At 40.2% G+C, this 19,352-nt stretch overlaps 2 protein-coding genes across 2 annotated transcripts in view; one reads left to right on the top strand and one right to left on the bottom strand.

Moving 5' to 3' along the window:
- The window catches only part of DHX32 (DEAH-box helicase 32 (putative)), a 55,202-nt gene extending 48,456 nt beyond the window's left edge, over nucleotides 1-6,746 (top strand). Inside the window, exons 8-11 of the mRNA XM_019502977.1 lie at nucleotides 1,026-1,175; nucleotides 3,087-3,277; nucleotides 4,770-4,951; nucleotides 6,248-6,746. Coding sequence (XP_019358522.1) covers nucleotides 1,026-1,175; nucleotides 3,087-3,277; nucleotides 4,770-4,951; nucleotides 6,248-6,440 — 716 coding nt within the window. The 3' untranslated portion in view covers nucleotides 6,441-6,746. The remainder of the gene's footprint in view (nucleotides 1-1,025; nucleotides 1,176-3,086; nucleotides 3,278-4,769; nucleotides 4,952-6,247) is intronic.
- Nucleotides 6,663-19,352, bottom strand: part of BCCIP (BRCA2 and CDKN1A interacting protein) — a gene marked incomplete at its 5' end in the record, with an annotated part of 21,099 nt that continues 8,409 nt past the window's right edge. Inside the window, 6 exons of the mRNA XM_019502177.1 lie at nucleotides 6,663-7,034; nucleotides 10,555-10,729; nucleotides 12,025-12,212; nucleotides 14,379-14,474; nucleotides 16,388-16,468; nucleotides 17,338-17,412. Of these exons, the coding sequence (XP_019357722.1) occupies nucleotides 6,864-7,034; nucleotides 10,555-10,729; nucleotides 12,025-12,212; nucleotides 14,379-14,474; nucleotides 16,388-16,468; nucleotides 17,338-17,412 (786 nt within the window). The remainder of the gene's footprint in view (nucleotides 7,035-10,554; nucleotides 10,730-12,024; nucleotides 12,213-14,378; nucleotides 14,475-16,387; nucleotides 16,469-17,337; nucleotides 17,413-19,352) is intronic.

The raw sequence follows: 19,352 nt of genomic DNA, 5'->3' as shown, positions 1-19,352 counted from the left end.
ACATGTAAGACCTAGAAACATACCAAAGGGTTATTAACCATACAATTTGCTTTCATTGCTGTATTGGCAGGGCCTAATAGCGAATATTGAAAGCATGATAGAAGACGCCTCTATTCTGTTAATGTTCACTTACAGGGGTGTTTCTAGGATGTATGAGCAATTTTGGCGTTTTTTACTGGTATAATTTTTCAAACTGTATTACTTGTAATATTAATTTCTTTTAAACGTGAGGGTTTGAACATACCCACTTTGTATGTTTTCTTAAAGAGTAATGACAGCCCCCATCCCCCTCAAAATACCCAGTACAGGCCATGAAACCATGATTGTAAGATCCTGAGAAAACCTCAGCTGGCCTGAGGTGAAAGGGGGACTGTGATCACATATAAGCCTGTGAACCCAGACAAATCTTTTCTAACCTGGGAACTTCTACACTGATTCCAATCCAGGGCAATTTATTCATGGGCAAGCAGCTGGATACAGCTGCTCTGAGACAGTTGCATGCAGGTTTTTGCCTCACTTCCAGGCTTGAGGCAGCTCTACTCATGTAGCCATGGCCTTAGTAGCATAGTAACACAGGAGAAATAAGCTGCAGTGGATAACTCCAAACCCTGATTCAGGAGCACATTTGGGCATTTTACTTTATGGATTAGGTATTTTTCTTCTGCTACAGAGGCAACATGCTTGGTTCTAGCTAGAGGGTGGTGACTGCTTTAAGACAATGGTATCATGCCATTTATAAAACTTCACTGGCTTAATTCTTAGCAGAGGTGGCTCACTGTCTTTTGGACTTGCATCAACAGCAACCTACATTAACTGAGAGTTCTGTTGCCACAAGTAGGAAGGCATGAAGGAACAACCTTACTGTCTTTACTACCCTTTAATTAGTAAGCACTGCAGCAGAGATCCAATATTTGATGTCAGAGTACAGGGTGTAAATGAGGGGAAAAAAGTGGTATTGATCACAGTACATTGCTTTATGTCATCCATCTAATAGTTGAATTCCTGTTGGTCTGATTTTTTTTAAGCTACTAATTGCTTTTCACGCCCTCCACCTGGAACTGAAGAAATCGCTCTTACCTGCTGGCGAAAATTCTCACACCTTGCAGGGGACCACTTTACTCTTATCAATGTCTTCAAGGCCTACAAAGAAACCATTGCAAATTCCACGAGCCAGTGTAAGTTATACAAACCACACTGCAAATTTTACTGCTAAAGCTGGCTTATACTATTTCCTGTTGCTGTTACCGAAGTCAGTATAATGCACAGGAAAAAAATGTAACGTGTTAACCTACAATAGAGAAAAACAATTTCTTGTAAACTGTGTGGGTATGCATGAACGGGTGCATTTAATGCAGGACAAACTGCCCCAACTTGAGGCACAATTCTAATATTATTTGCACTGCCACATCTCTTTGTGCTACATGGTGTACAAACAGCAAAAACTGCCCCCATGTAAACGATCTCATAGAGTTCTCAGGTGTATGGCACATATAAACAGGATGGAGAAGCAAAGGAAGAAGTGACAATATTGATACTACTGATAGGCAGTTGTATCAATGCACAAGTAGCCCAACTTTTATCAGATTTTTTGAAGGTATCATAGCTTAGGATAGCTTTAAGGAGTTATTTGAAGGAAGATGATGTAACTGTGGAGACTTAGAGGCCTCTATGGAAGGCAGCTTACAAGAAAAGGTGCTTGTTTGAAAATGTAGCAAGTAGCTGATAGCTCTGCCATCATTGGCTGATCCACAGCAGAAGTTGACATTTTGATAATGAATGAGCAGTCATAAGTGAATTAGGAATAGGCTGTGAAAGTAAAGACATGCACCTTCTGCTTGATGCAATAGAGAAGACAGTGAAAGGACTAGAGAGAGAGACAATAAGGGCAAAACAATGGGCAAAGATAATAATTTTGCAACAATATTTTCAGAGGCTAATTTTGCAGCAGTATTTTTGGATGATAGATTACCACTGTGGCCAGTGGTAATCTGTATTTCCATAAGAGTTTATTCCATCATCTCAAATCAGTCCCTAGAGGAGTTATGCATCTGCTACAAAGATGAGCTGTTTACCCATTTTAAAGTTCCTGGTGCCAGAGAAGTAAATAGTCAATCTTTGTCCTCATCATAGACATTTTTTGATATCCTATACCCCAGGCCATGGAGCTTCATGAAGATAAGAAACAAAACTTTGGCTTGACTCAAAATTCCATGGAAAACCAGTGTAGACAAAATCAACGGCAAGTTTTGATGTCTAGCCTGTGTTACAGAAGAGACATGCAACACTCTGTACTAGTATGAGTTTCCTGAATAATGAAGGCTTCATGCCCAGGTATATTCACCAGCATAATAATGAACAACAGAGGTCAGGCCATTACCCATTAGGATGGGACGGCATCTCCCAGGCAGCCAGAGGTAGCAGAAAGTGTTATAGATGTAACTACACGAGTGCTTAATGTTGGCAAGAAATCCAAAAGTACCCTTGAATTATGCACTGAATTGTCCAATTGTGCATGTGTGCTATTAAGGAGAAGGACTGTGTTTCAGGCGGTAACCCAAAGAATGCTTTCTACTCAACCAGAAGCAGGTCCAGCCTCAGCCTGCTAATTTTCATCTATGAGCTGAACTCATCCAAGCACTAGGCAATCTAGTGTGTGACCACATCTAATAAGATAGCTAGAGTTGTATGGCACCTACCTGTTGCTGGCACTTGAGTCCATGTCAGCTGACTGGTTCATTTAGTATGGTAGCAGATGTTGAAAATGACCAAGGAGAAAACCATTTCCTTTGGGGACTATCATTAATCAGTGGAACTCTCTCTCCAGGAAGGATTCAGACTGTTTTAGTAGATTTGCTTGGGTCACTGCCACCTCCTTCAGACAGGACAGCAATATCTCCTAGTCAGCTGTGCCGAGTGCTAGAGGTCCAGGAGGATAAGAATGGATGGTTGCACTTTATCCATTAACAGGAGAAGATCAGTGCTACAGCAATAGTTTCAGTTCCTGGTCTGGATTCATATCTTGCCAGATCTAGAATTTTTGTTATAATTACAATTACAATATATTGTAATTTTTTCTTCTCCCTTAGACTATGATGTTGAGAAGTGGTGTCGTGATTATTTCCTGAACTGTTCAGCACTGAGGATGGCAGAAGTTATCAGAGCTGAATTAGCAGACATTATAAAGTGCATAGAACTTCCCATTTCAAAACCTGACTTTGGATCAAAAGAAAATATATTAAACGTAAAGAAAGCTCTTTTATCTGGATACTTTATGCAAGTAAGGGAAATATTCTGATTTTATCTTAGTCCTAGTGATATGAATACAAGATAGCATAGTACTTAAATAAATGGCTTTTAGAAAACCTGATACCAACTTAGGGAATAGTATTCCCCCAATTCCTATAAAATAAAACTGGTATACTTTTCTTCCACTGATTCAGATATTTATTATTTGTACCACATACTTCGTTTTCAAAGTGTCAGCCAAGTCCACTTTTGGGAGGAAGCTGTTCTTGATTAATATATGGGTTTTGTTCTTTTATCAGCCAACCATACCAGAAACATTTGAAAGCCATTCATTTATTAGGCTGTGATAAACACTCCTGTCTAGTCTAGCCCCTTCCTGGTATTCACTGGCCACAACAACTCACTAGAAAAGGGAAGCTCTGTCCACACACTCTTGAGGGTGTCTTGAGGAGGGAGTGCAGTCTTCAGAGACTCTTCACTGCTCAGCACTTCTCATTAGGAGCTACAATACTGTTTTGTTTTTGAGATAACATTAATTATACTTTCTGTCCTCACAAATCATTTATTAAAAAAGCAGTTTGTTGAACAGTTCTAGATGTACAATTTTCCTAATCTAAGCTACATGAGCCATTCTTAGCGTAACTGCAGAGATAAACAAGAAAGATGAATGGTTCACATCTCCTGTGAAAGCAATCCTTCCTCTCTGACTACTCTGGTCTATTCATCAGAATAGCATTTGGTAACAAGAGAGGACTCCAGCACTCCCTGTTTAGCTAGGTCAGCAGTTCTCAACCTTTTTAGACTGAAGGCATCTCTCAGAAAATGCCAACTCTTAGTTTTCACTCATTTTTGACTATGTAAAAAATAACAGAACAATTCTTCTGCTGCAAAGAATTCTGAACTATTGTAGCCTTTCTGAATATTTTTGATATAATGGATTCCTATTTGAAATCTCTTAATTTATCTTGCAAATCATGTGTAGGTCTTTGCACTCCTAACAGTACCAATATCCTTAAAAGGATCTCATGGCACCCTGGATAGGCCAACACCTCCAAACACACAACAGGCACTCCACTTCCCAAAACAGGTTACTCCACCTACCCACATATTTTTCTCAGGGCTTTATTCTTTAAGAGATGGACTTTTGAGGATGCAAAAACCTTTTAATTATTGATCTTTAAAGACATAACAACCAAGCTTAACAACTAACCAATGTTTCACGGGCTGGTCTGCCCAGTTCTGCCCCAGTTTCTGTATCGGCCTTTCAATTATAAAGATTGGCATTTTCCCCAATAGCTAATTCTCTTTCTCCATGTCAATTCCCTGCCCACCTCACCATGAACAAGCACATTCAATTTGCATGCTTATATACTATGAATTAGGGACAGGGGTCATGGCTCTCTCTCAGAAAATTGTTGCATACAAATGTAAATATTGGCTTTTAACATACTGCAAAGAAGCAGAAGCTGGCCTAAACAGCTTGGATACACAGTGAAACAATGGATTACTCTTTTATATTTTAGACTGCTCGTGATGTAGATGGCTCGGGAAACTACTTAATGTTAACACACAGGCAAATAGCTCAGCTTCATCCCTTCTCAGCATATTACAACACCAGGCGGATTCCTGAGTGGGTTCTATTCCATGAATTTTGTATATCAGAAAACAATTGTATAAGAATCGTCTCCGAGATATCACCTGATCTGTAAGTTAAGGATTGTGGGGCTATTTCCTATGAAAAGTATAATTTAAGGTGTAAACAATGTAGCATGCTACACATCCTTACTATGCATTCAACCAAAACTAGTTTCTGGTCTCTCCCAACCAAGAACACATTTCTCCACAACCAGTTCATTAGCAATGGGGAATATGCAGTGAGAAAGCTGAAAGGAGCTGCCTGGAGAACAAGCCAGCTCCTGATCTCTCCTTCAGGAGGGACCTGAAGGAAGACCTTATGGTTCTGGTGAGGGAGAGAGTCCCATGCATAACTAATTCACCCCTTAATCATGTGAAACAGTGGAAAGACTGTCATAAGAGAAAACAAGTCGTGTATGTAGGGAACACAGTGAGACAAGGCTAACTTTGCTAGTGTGGAATGGAAGTGTTATTTCCATACATATTTCATAACCCAACTAGCTCCAGAACTACTTTGTGAATGTATATTCATCTATGGTCTCATTTTTGCATGAACAATACTAACCAAATTAGAGTTTAAAATTATACAAAAGGGAAGTATTCCATATAAGATTCCAACATTTTAAGTGTTTGATTAAAAAAAAATTAAAAACGCCAGAGGAAATTAGCCAGTATTTCCTAAGCTATAGTGCACCTGCTTGTATATTCAATGCATCTCAGAATCTGTTGCAATTGTACTTGATTCAACCATTTAAACAAGTGTGCTTAAATAACTGAACATGCATTTCTCAAAATAGAAAATATATTTAGTACTAAAGAACAAGAAGCCAAAGAAGCACCATTTTTCTGTTAAAGTAACCCGACTGAAAAAGTGTTTTTCCCCTGCCAAAGTGGCACTTTTTAGCAAACGCTTTTTTTGAATGTTATATATGCCTACCCAGTCATTTCTTCCCTATAAACAGCTCTCCTTGTACTGACATCTGCTCTGTACTCTGCAAACACATTGCACCAGGAAATCTTTCTTTACTGCTCTATCCAGTGGTTTTGAAGAATACCGTCCTCTCGGGTTTTTGTTGAACATACTTGCACTCACATTTAGAAAACCTCTGTAATTAATATTTAATGTCATTTTAGCATTGGGAACTGAACCACAGTCATTACCTGTGCAGACTGGGCATATTAATTTGAAAGTCTGCTTACAGCATAAACGTGCATATTGGGGACTTCTTAATGAAATTTAAATACCAACTGAAACTTATCAACGTGTTCTTGGCTTCAAGCATTTTTGGTACAACCCTGAAAAATTTAAAAAAAAGTTGAGATTTCCAATTTTATGCAAGACATATTTTGTTCCATTTCTCATCAGATTTGTGGAGCTGGCACCTCAATATTATTTTAGCAATCTGCCTCCTAGTGAAAGTAAGGATATTCTGCAGGAAGTCATAAATCATTTATCACCTGTTTCAAGAATAAAGGAGGAACAGAAAACAAATGGCGAAGACAAAGAATATGAAAAATATCCACAAACTCCTGCTGAACAAAGGTGCATTATTCAATGACTTTGATATCCAACTACATTCAAGCAAGCAGTATGTGCAATGTATGCTTGACAGTTAATCTATGTAATGGTTTCTCAACTTGAAATGTACAAGTATTTAACAGGATAGAGAAAAATTTATACTGAAAAAATCCTAACACTTATAGTTTTGTATGCTGTTTGATAATATGTAATAAACACTCACTGGATTTGGTTAATAACATTGAGCAATTCTTTTAAGAAGTTTACAAATGTAGGGCTTTTTTATTGCATGCTTCATCATGACAAAGTCCATTAGGACATGGAATTTTAAAATATCAAATTAAAATATATAAAGTAAGTGAGGAATACAAAACTGTTGACATCAAAGAACTTTTCTGAAGCTATTCAAAAATCTTATAATTTTGTATACTTGCTATTAAAAATATTGTTCATAGGAAATGGTTTAAACTGAGAGATATTCTTTGAGTTTATCCATGATTGCGTTCATCCTATCAGCTGGAATTAATATAACAGTCCTCAAAGGTTTCATTGGCACATCATCAAAAGACCATCTGCCTCCCAAACACGTGTCGCTCTCTTCTTGCACAGAATAGCTGAACTTCAGATGAGCTTTCTAAACAACAGAAATACATTAAATATGATTACAGTTAGCTTGAAAATTACTATTCATACCATCTGAAGTGAAATAAAAAGAAGATATCTTTCTACATATGCAGGACAAGTAGAAATTAATCAATGTAACTAAAAATAGAGAATTCTATAGTTTCTCTGTCAGTGGGCATTGATTTCACATCACAAATTCTAAACAACTCCTATTCATTGTGTAATGCACATTGTCAGTAAGATATGTGGACAAATCAAAGCAAGGAAAAAGAAGGTGTTACTCCTAGTAGTGACTAACTGTGTGTGGTCCTGAAAAAGTTCAATATTACATAAAACCAGCTTATTCCCAGGTGTTGCAACCAAAGTTTATGGTCAGCCTGTCAGTAGGCATTATGACGGAAGTGGGACTTTCCCTCCGGTGATAGATGCATCAAGTGAAAGCCTTTGCCAAAAATATTACTCCTTTGCAATAATAAACAAATAACTGTTTCTTAACAGTGGGCAAAAAAACTACCAGACAATGGTAGTTCTTCAGCAGAAGAGGTGAATCACAGCAAGGACTAAAAGCCTGGATAAAGGTAATTTACATAGAGCTCAGAGGCATTGTGGGGAAGCTGGACCAGAAAAGTACGGGTGTCAGCTTGACACAGGTAATGGAAGGAGTTTGCAGACAGGCTGTGACATGGCATGCATCTCTCCACTCACAGTCTAAAGTATTATTTGGGGAAAGTACATGCAGCTTTGGAGATCCAAAGATTAAAGTGTCCCAGCTTTCCCATCTGCAAAATGAAGTGTGTAGCAATTTCCTTTTTCAGGGTGGCATTAGGAACCTTAAGGTGATAGGCCTTAGACACAATTTTCAAAATGTCCTGGGAAATCTTCAGATGACATATGTCACTGAAAATGTTAAGGGCATTTTTCAAATAAATTATTTTTATGAAGTTTATTATTTATATTTATCTTTTCAGTTACTATGTAGTATAGATACAGAGATACAGATATAATCACAGTGATTGATTATATATATAAAAATCACATGGTGGTCTCCTTTTACAACCCTCAGAGATACAGCATTTGAAAATGTTAGTGAGCAAACGCACTCTAAAAAAAGAAAAAAAAAAAAACACACATCAATGAAGTAGAGAAGCAATATCTGAAACTTATGGGGAAAAAAAATAATCTAGGGTCCTACATTTGCTGGCAAAGGTGAGTTCTATTCTTTCCATATATTTGCTATATACTGATGATAGCTCAATCCTATAAATTCAACTTTGGAACAACCATAAAATTAATACACTTTAATATAGTGGCAGTCTTCAAGAACAAGGGAAAATTAAATCTCCTTTTAACTGTAATTGTTTCTCAGGTTTGGCGTACTAAAAGCTTTTCTTCCACTCTCTCAATTACATTTTAAGGACCAAAAACATAGCACAATGAACTGATGAGTGGAGACTGGGGTTTTTTTCCTATTTACTCTGTTCCAAGTATCTGGCTCACTGCACTCAGCACGATTTTATAGCAATCTAATGAATGTTCTGTGTGATCAGAGAAGGACGCACTCAAAAAAAATTTAATTTTTTACATATACATTGTTAAAATATAAAATTTACATAACACAACATCCTTGATTTGTTTCAAATGACGTTTTATAACAAATACTAGAAAGGCTGGTTAGCAAGAATTTGGTGTCACCAGGTTCAGACCATAAAAACCAAGTTCAAAATGATAACTTGGATTAAAAATAAAGAGTCCTTAACAATGAATTTAGAATAACAAAACAGCTTTCTAGAATGAAGGACACTTGAAGCCTCCAACTAGAAAACATAACCTCCTTGGTGGCACATGTTTTTTGGTCCCAGGGTCAGGAATACATTCCAATCTAGGTGCTAGAACTCCTGCTACAAAAAAAACCACCAGAAAAAAAACTTGAAAGGAAAAATCCCTAACTTGCATCAAATTTGTAAGAAACTGCAGGCATGTTTCCTGTAACTCAGAATAAATGTTCCCACTTCAATGTCTCCTCTTCTTAGAAAACATGGCTGTGATTCTAATAATGGCTATTTCACAGTGTACATTCAAGAGGCACATCATCAATATCTGCATGGGTGAACCCTTGCCCCAGCCACATTTCACTTGGTTTATTCAGTTACCAGAGAGGAAAAATAAGGATCTAAACACAGTAATAATGCTACAGAATCATGTTTTTAAAACTTGGAAAAGGTAAAGAACACTGAAAAACTCCATGCATTTCAAATGACATTTTTAATTTGATTTTCCTGCACCCTTCCCTCCTTTCAGTTTGGCATGGGACCAGCAGAATTGTTCCTGGTTCCCTCAGGACATAAATAATTTTTACATCCGTATTTCATTGCTTGTTAATAGTGTGCTTGTCTCAAATATGGTATAAATAACCAAGGGGATAGTGACATCCATTTGGTTGGATCTTCAGAGAATTTGTTCTGAAGAGGTGTTTTGTTTTGTTTTTTTTAAAAAAGGTACAAAAAGGTTAAATGGAGAGTAGGGAGAGGAACACAACACCAAAAGCATAAGAGATTCACAGCTCTGAATTTGCCAAGTTTCTGGGGAAGAGGAATTCTCAGAGCATAAATCTGATAGCATTAGAGAATTTTCAATAAAGCCTTAGTGGCGGTTTTTGTGAAGCTCTTTCTGTGATTGGGGGACGAAAATATTACATGAACAATGCACATGCGCCGAATCATTTCTCTTCCAAACAGTTATACATCTGATTAAGCAAATACAATATAAGACTACAGTAATGGTACAATTTTTTCTAAATTGTAAAGTGTTTTCCTACCATGAAAATTGAATTGTTGTGCCATCTTATTAAACTCTCGACTCATGCTCTCTTTTTCTTAAGGAAAAAAAAAGACAATGGAGATTTCATTCAAAGATCTCAACAACTGTGAAAGATGTTTCACTCTGTTCAGACCTCACAGCATGGATGATGATTTGTCACTGAGTCACACTGAACGCAACAGCTGATCTTTCACTTGAATCTTTGTCTATACCAGGCCTTTTTAGACATCCCCCATCTCCCACTGAATTACCACTTGTATAAATTGGAAAGTGGTAGAATTACTGTGTAGATAAAGCCTAGGCACCAGTGCTTTTATAATTATCAGGTCTTGTTATAAGTAATACATCAGTAAATTAGTACAAAAAGAGCAAGTGCCATTTTATAATCTGTATCTACAATAGTGCAGGTCTCAATGGCTACCTCAAGGCAAAAAAAGTTTATCTTAGCCAAGTGTTAAGCATGTTCATATCCTTTATTAGCAAAAATAACTTGCTTGTCCATCTTGCAATAAAACTGTATAAAAAGAAACTTTATTTTAAAAACATCATTTTGTAGCCTTTTAGTAATACTGCATGAGTCAGGTTTCCCAAGTGGCTCAGTAAAAGAGGCATGGTCACTACTAAGAAACACACTAAATCAGAACCTCAATTTCTGCTGTAAAAAAAAAAAAAAAGCCAGATATTTCAATTTAATGGCATTAAGAGTCTTTTACCTCATAGAAAAATTCTTCCTCTGCATTTGCAAACATTAATTCCTCTTTTCGCTGCGTGTTCCCTCTCCTTTTAGAATTGCTTTTGGTTGCCTCTGTAAAGGTCTTGCTGATCAGAAGGTAGTAGTAACACTTTCCACAAGGCTTATTTGTTTTCTGCATTTCAGCTAATTCTTTCCTAAAAAAAATGTATATTTACATAGTTAAAATTTTAAACTTCCATGAGATGCATAAAGAAATTGTGTAATGTAATTACTATTAACTGCAGAATATTCACATTTTGCTCAGTTTTCATGCAGGTCACACAAACAACAAACAGTATCCTGCATTTATTGCAGTAATGTTGTTTAAAATGTACTGCCACAGTTAACTACATTTAAAATTATCAACAGCAAAACTGAACTCCAGCTCCTCACAAGGCACTTCGTATCACAGAGCCCTCACTGAGCCTACACTGTATACTTGGGACTTAGCACACAATTAAACATACCCATTAACTACCATTCAGAGTAATGGTTTCCTCTGCATCCAGAGACTAGTTCAGTTCAATGATCTTCAGGTCATTAAGTTTTATTTATTTATTTTAAAAATATTGTTCCTTCCCAGAAACCCTGTCATGGCAAACTGCCTGACAAAGATGACTGGAGACAGTTCCCTCTGGAGGTAGTTAACACTGTCTCTCTTCCTTCCATCAGAGACTGCTGCTAAAGAACCACATGAAATGGTCTCACCTCTTCCTTGTATTGAATATATTGCCAATGAAATTCTTGGTGGGAGAAAAGGGAAGTACAAAGTGGGCCAAACAGTTTTCCAGGGGAAAAATGAGGCTCTTAAGACTTCACACCTAAGATTTCAATATTAAAGTCCCATACAAATTCAGATTATTTCCTTAACAGCTTTGCTTACTTTTCTCCCACTTCATTCAACAAGATTCTGTGTCCTTAACATTGGACCCTGCTTGGAGACTAAACAATAAGGTAACCTTTTCCAGTCCACTTATTGTAAATGGTTCAGGCAGAGTTCATACCCATAACAAATTTATTGCTGAAGCCCAAAGTACCATTCCAGGACAATCAGTGCATCTACATTACACAAAAAATACTGCAGGGAGCCTATCATTATGTTATAAAAATTGTATCATTGTAATAAATATTCTCCCACTCTAGTTTTCAAAACAAAGATCAACTGCAATGAACACACTGATGCTGCTCTACTAGTATACTGCATAACTTTAAGTGATGATTTATTTCTTCAAGAAAATAATTATTAGAAGTATTAATAAATGTGGAAATAAACATTTTAAAAAACCCACCAAAGACCTTCCGCCCCCCCCCCTTTTTTTTAAATCTATTTCTTACTTAAATCTGCAGTATCATTCCCTTTCCTTCAACACATTTCCATTTAAATAAGATTTCTGAAGACATACAAGGAAAAAAAAATTACTATTCCAAATCATTTCAGAAAGACTCTTACTGAAGCTGCTGGTGCATGGGCAGAGCAATCTGTGGTGGTACATTAATGAATCTTTCACTTAGCAGGAAGCCCACAGGCTTAGTGGTGTCATTTAGGAGCTTATCCAGCTGTTCAACCATACTCTGTTCACAGTTCTTCTCACACCGACTTAGAATCAGCTCTTTAATTTGTTCAGCACACTGCGTACCCTAGGATCAAATGGTATATTTTCTTATGTAAATAATTGTTCTGTAACATAAAGAACACTTGAAAGTGAATATTGAGAGTATTCAACAGGCCTGTGGGCATTTTCCTTCAGTGGTCTCTGAAGTACTGAAGAATTTCTCTGAAAGTTGTTTGCCAGCCCTGAAGCTGAGGGCAGACCACAGTCATTAAAGGACAGTGCATCGGCAAGTTACCACTCAGCCTAACAGCCGCAAAGAAGGGAAACTACTGCGAAAGCTAAGACATGGCACCTGAAAGCATGGGTGGCCCACTTGTCTGGGTGCTAGCCAAGGAGCAGAGAATGAAATTCAAGCCTTACCAACTTCCCGTGCAACCTCGAGTCCTGAGGCATTGCAATGCTCAACACTGCAACACCTAACTTCAGACGCATGGCTCCAAAAATGGAGCCTGAAACATTCTACTGAACATAGCTATAGTATTGTCTTCATAAAACAATGTTGGGGGCAACTTTATTTCTTTTATAACACAGCTGCTGAGGACAGTCAAGCAGTTAGCCCTCTAGGACAGAATACTGGAAAGCCAGGTTTAATTCCCACTTCTGCCTGTGGGGATTCAAGCACACATCTCTCTGGAGAGTGCTCTAATCACTCAGCAAGAAATTATTCTGGGGTGGAGGTACCGAATCATAGAAAAATAGGGCTGAAAGGGACCATAAGAGGCCATCTAGCCCAACCACTATATATCCTATAGGAATGGATGTCTAACTTGCTGGTGCTCAACTTTTCAGCCCCACTAGCCAGATGGCCTACATGGGGCCTGTCTGAGGGCCAGACTGTGCCTTGGGGCCTGGTACCACTCCTCCCTGCCCTGCACACCAGAATTAGTCCTAGGGGTCTGGCACAGCCCCCTCCATCCCAGGATTGGATCCTACAGGCCTGGAACTGCCTCCTCCAATCCTGTGTGCCAGAGTTGGGTCCTGAAGGCCGGTGCTGCCCCTCCCACCCTGTTCATACTGATATCAGGTCCCTGGGGGACCAGCACCACCGCCTTCTGCCTCCATCATGTCAGGATTGAGTCACTGGGGGCTGGCACCATCCCTTCTTGCCTCCCTTGCACCAGGATTGGTTCCAGGGGCCTGGTATTGTCCCCATCCCTGCCCAGCCCTACGTGCTGAGATCAGGAGCCAGTTCCAGCATGTATGTCCCAGTGCTTCCCATGGGATATGGCAGCAAGGGTGCAGTACTACTGCTCCCTGCCGCCAAATTTCTAGACCCATGGGGCGCCCTGCAGGCTGGATGACAAGGGGCTGCAAGCCAGAGGTTGAGCACCCCTGGTCGAGTCTATTCTTAAAATTACATGCACACAACCCTGCTGCACAGCTACCAGGAACGTTGCCCAGAAACACCAAGAACACCCAACCCTGTCAGAAGGAGGTGGAGGGGTGTATGTGACTGTCCAGTTCCTGCTGTTGTAAGGACAGAAAATGGTTATTAAAATTCACTCAAGGGTACACAGAGCAAGGCAAAAATCCCCATTGTCCACACAGATCTGATCTGAGGAAATTTTTTTCCTGAAGTACTTGACACCTTTCCTGCTAAAGCTATGCAAAAAAGAATTCAGTGTTCAGAGCCACAAAGAGGGAGCATTATTCTGTAAACTAAGGCAAGGCAACTAGGTACCTGGATTCTAGCCCCTGCTCCAAGGATTGCTTAGGTACTTTGCAAAAACAGTACTTGAATATGCAGAAACTGTCCTTGGTGCAGAGACTGGGATTCTGGACTCCCTCCCTTCTCAGGTGTGTATTGGGAGGGACAACAGCTAGTCAGCCTGGGCATTTTATACACATACATTTGTCTGCTCTGATACATCCGAACAGACTCGATTAATTGAGTCTGCTCCACACACAAGCTAATGTGCCCAGCGCTGTGTCGTATTCATTTGTATAAACAACAAAATGCATGTCAGCGCTGAGAGAATGGTGGCAGTACCCTTTTAAAACATCTATGATGTGTTTTAGTTCAAAAGCATGCTGCCGCCATTTTCTCAGTACTGACGTGCACCCGGCACTGCGGCGCAAGCCTGTGTACAAATGCCCCCTAATGTCTCTAATGGAATGGTACTTTCAGTAAAACAGGAAAAACAAAGCAGTCTTATACATTACCAACCAGAAGTTTACCAATAATACTGACCTTCCTTTCAGTTAAGTTTAAGAGGCTTATAAAGCCGAAGACCTCATCTTCATCACCATCATCATCATCGTCACTGTCATCTTGAACTTCAGTTTGCTATTTAACAAAAGAAAAAAGGAACAACTCATGCTTATCTGCACTTCTGAAATGCAGCCATTATTCCCCAATCAGAAGAGTCAAAATACATTGTGATGATTAGGTTCATGGAGCCCCACCAGATGACCCCTAACACTCCCTCCTGGGTCTGATCAGACCTACATGAGGCATGGCATATGCCAGACCAGCTCCGCAGGCAGGACCAAGGATGTGACCACATGTGGTATCTGCCCTGACTGGTCCAGAACTGCACTGCATGAGTAGGCATATGCAGTGTGGATCCAGAGTGGCCAGAACAAGCACTGCGTGTGGTCCAGCGCAGAAAAGGGCACATAGCTCAGATCCCATATCAGTCAGAGTAGATGCTGCATTACATGCAAGGCCCGCCCTGGCAAGACTGCACCATGTGCAGCATGAACTCTGGGAAACACTGCATATGGGGGCCATCCCAGCAGCTCTGGGACTACACTGCACGTGGTGTCTGCTCCAGCCAGTCTGGGACCAGCACTACACACAGTACTGCATGCAGTGCAGGTACCGAACTGGCTGATGTGGGTGCCATGTAGGGCATGGTTCACAGAGTGGGAGCCAAGTGTGATGCAGTCTGGCCTGGAAGGCACTGTGTGCAGCCCAACACCCACTCCAGACTGTCTGGGATCCATAACACATACAGCATGGGTTCCAGATTGACTGGAGTGGGTGCTGGATCCAGTATGCTGGGAAAGGAGGGGGATCCATGGGTTGGATCCAGCCTGAGGACCAGCCCTGCACCACTCATCCAGCCACGGCACTGGATGAGTCCAACACTCCTGATTTAGGGAATCTACACACATACAATTTATGAAGTCTGGCTTATGTTATAAAATCCCTGTATCACTAAATACTTCTGAGTTCTGAGAATGTACTATTTATCATCAGAACTATGTCATGTGTCTTCTACAGCAAGGACATTTGAAGGTCATTACATTTTGATAGCTCCCATTTAAATAGGGATAACAACAGGTTGACCACAGGCTGGATTATACCAGCTTTCTCCAGCTTCCTTCCAGAGACCTCTAAACCAGAGAACAAACACACTTGACATTAATCCTAGGTCTTAAAATCAAAAGAGCCAAAGAGACTTCATGGGAGTGGGAAAGGGGTAGAAATAACCCAGCAGGACTCAGAAGCAAGAAACTTGGGTATGGGAGAGGAAGTATTTTTTTTTTGCTTGCTTGTAATTATTTTCTTCCAAATGGAGGACCAGCTAGAAATTATAGTTGTGCTTAGATTTGAGCCGATTTTAAATTTTGGGGAATCAAAATAAAAATATGTAGTTTAAATTAAAATTCCCTCTTCTGCATATCTTACCCAATACTATTTCCAAACTTGTCCATAACTAAAACAGAACTGAAGCTGTCTTCAATATCTTTAAAAAACCAACAACCCCTCCCACACAAACCTCCAAGACTCCCCACTTGGTTGAAACCAGCCATGAACCATGTAAAGTTTCAGCCCCATGCAAGAAAAAATTCACAAAGCTATAAGGAAAAGAAAAACTGGAGTGTGTAGCAGGAGATTATAAATAATGTTCAATACAGGATTTTTTACTATAAGTGTTATACTACCATCACAGGTTTTCCTTTAGTTACACACACACACACAAACACACACTAAGCATGGTTAGGCTGCAGATTGGAATAGTATTGATGTTAAGTAACACTAGATAGAAGGAACACAAGATTGAACCTTTATCATATTAAGACCTGCATTCACACCTCCACTTTGCCCTCTAAAGGTAGGGGTTAGAAGCACCTAAATTGCCAACTGTTTCTTGTTGCAACAGATCTAGAACTCTTTGCAACATATTTATCACGAAGAACACACCAGTGGTTCCCTTCCTTTGTACGCTGCAAGATTGGAAGTCACCTTACCTTGATAACACTCCCAATGGCATTCTGTTGTATCAATATATCAGCCAGCTCAGCAGTGTTAACAGGAGCCTTTAGAAACAGCTAAAAAGAACAATTATAATTTTTTTTATTATTATTATGGACTGTTTTTTAAACCTGGGATCCTCCTCTCACCTCCCACGCATTCCCTTCAGGCACCTTTTGTGCACGTGTGAAAATATTGTTAAGATAGTGTTGAAGAGAAAGATGAAACTCTCTATTACAATCTAAGTTCTTACACCCTCTTCTTCACTAGTCTTGACTTATAGTTCCATTCAGTATATTTACTATTTTCCCCTCTATCCCAGAGTATAGGATTTAAGACTAATACTTCTAATCTTTCCTAATTCCCCTCAGCACCCACTACACTAATTTCTTCAAGTCACTTTACTTGTGGTTCTTAATATTTGCTACTCCTTCAATTTTACCCTGGTCTGCCAAAGTTTGAGAATGTTGGTGGTTCTTCTTTTGGTTAACTTAAAGAGAGGTTTGAATCAGTCATATTGGATACAGACAAGTATTCCTTTTTCTTTTCTTTTTTTTGACATGCAGTTGGTCAACCTTCTCTCCACCCTCAAAATCCAATGATACCTTACTGGGATAGATAACAGGAAACAACATTGCTTAAAGATTAAAATATACTATATAATGTTAAAAGTGCAGTTCCCTAGTTTATCTGGAAATATTTCACAGACCACAATTTGGGAACCACTGCATTTAGGCAAGTGCCTATTATTTATATGTCAGTTTCCTGAGACAAAATAAAGGTCTGTATCAATACTAATAGTGGTTACTGGCAACTCAGCAGAAAGCTTAAATTGGAATTTATTAATGGGAGATATTTATTTAGCGAATGCCAATTTACAAAGTCAAGCCATAACAATGGAGACATCAACAGAGTTAACAAAAAAGTCACAAAATTCTGAATGTACCTGCTGCAGTAATTTCTTTATACCATTACAGTCATTATCTGATATTGAATGTGCTTCAAATTCAATATTCACTTCCTGTGAAGAGCAAAAGACAATGAGCATCACACACGTCTGACAAGAAGAACTACAAAAACAAAGTTAAGCTATGTCATTAAGTAAAAAGGAATCAATTTCAGAAACTTCTTCTAGCACAAGGCTGTCCAACTGGCAGCCTGCAGGATACATAGGACCCCTAAAGGGTTAATACACAGCCCATAAGTTCCCATGGAGCTGGGAGGAGGCTGGAGTGTTTGAGCTGCACAGCAAAATTGGGCTGCTCCCACTGCAGGCAAGCATCTTAAAACAGCTGGAGCAGATACCGCATGTGGTTCGTGAACTGGCTCCCGCACACAGGGCTAATCTGGTTTGTGCCACATGTTGTGTGACAGTCAACTCTGGACCCAAGGGCAACACTGAAGGCTGGATAATAGGGCTCTGTGGGTCAGATCCAGCCAGTAGACCTGATGTTTGACACCCCTAAACTAAAGCATTTCAGTCCTCACGAGGCTAAGCCAGGGGTGCTCAACCTCTGGCCTGTGAACCAAATGCAGCCTGTGGAGCCATTGCATCTGGTCTGTGGGGCTCCCCACGGGCCAGGAAACTTGGTAGCAGGGGAGTGGTGGTGACTATTAATACAGCTACACTCCCCCCTGTCAAATTTCCAAACCCCAAGCCTCCTCCAGCCAGTAGGGGCCAGCCCAGGCCAGGCTCCAAACCCCCCCCCGTGTGGGGTCAGGCCACACGTCCCCTGCTTCTAAATCAGGGCTAGGCTATGCCCCCTACTCTACCTGGCCATGCTGCTTTTCCCCTCTCATGGGGCTAAGCCACATCCCCTTCCCTTTCTGCAGGGCCAGGTTGGAGCCTGGACATCCTTCCCCACCATGGCTGGACTACAGCCCCTTCCCTCTGTGGGCCCAGTTTGGACCTGCCCTCTCCACCTCCCATGGGGCTGGGCCAAGTCCCCTTCCCTCTTCACAGGGCTGCTTTAAGCTCTTTTCCTTTGCAGGGCTGCATTGGGACCAGTCTGGCCCCTGGCTCCCTCCATGCTGCCAGATGGCATCTACTGTGGCCACACAGGAGCCAGATTGGGAACACCACTTGGATCCTCCCATATATGTCACAGTACAGCCTACTGCATGTCTCTGCTCCAGTCATGGCCAGTCTCTGCTGCTCCAGAGAAAGACAGAAAGACACAGATTACATCTAGCTGATTGTGCATGAATTCTTTCTTGATTTCTGCAAATGACCAAGTGAAGCCACAGGTATTTAGTTACAGTCACTAGCTCACTGATGAGCTGCATTGTGAGCCTGTGAAAGTAACACGGTAATATTGTTCTTCCTATGGACCATGATGAACATGAGGACTTCAGACTGATAGATTAAACAGCCAGAAAGGATCATGACAGCTATTCATGAGCCCCCCACCCCACCTCCCAGGCATACCAAGAGCTAAAGAATTTCTCCCAGGAGCCATTTTAAAGCACGCCTGGCTTAATTTCAACTTCTAGCCTTTGGATTTTGTTATTCTTTTGACTAATATTCAACCTTGCTAACATTCTCAAATAGCTTTTCCATGTACACAAAGCTACACACAGAGAACAAGCTACTTCTCAAGCTTCTCTTCAACAAGCTAAGCATGTTGAGCTGCTTAGACCTCAAATTTAAGGATTGCTTTCCAAACCTTAAATCGCTTCTGTGGACCTTCTCCAAATGCTCATTAGCATCCCCATGTCCTTATTGTACACGGTCTGTGGAGCCACATTCTGTGAAGCCAGTACTGAACAGGGTATTCTAATAGTTAGAGGTACATTAGTCCATATGGTACCGGCACCAATAAAAGGACAATTGACATTATTAGCAATCAGCCTTTTTTGGCTGGTGTGGCTGATAATGTCGCTGATAAATCCCACAGGCATGCATGCAGCATGCATGTGGCCAGCCTGGCAGTTTGGAGAGCAGCATCCAACTGGTAAGTC

Source organism: Gavialis gangeticus, unplaced genomic scaffold, assembly GCF_001723915.1.
Source record: "Gavialis gangeticus isolate Ggan-Ray unplaced genomic scaffold, GavGan_comp1, whole genome shotgun sequence".
NCBI classification, from domain to species: Eukaryota; Metazoa; Chordata; order Crocodylia; family Gavialidae; genus Gavialis; species Gavialis gangeticus.
This window is presented reverse-complemented; position numbering and strand designations above follow the sequence as displayed.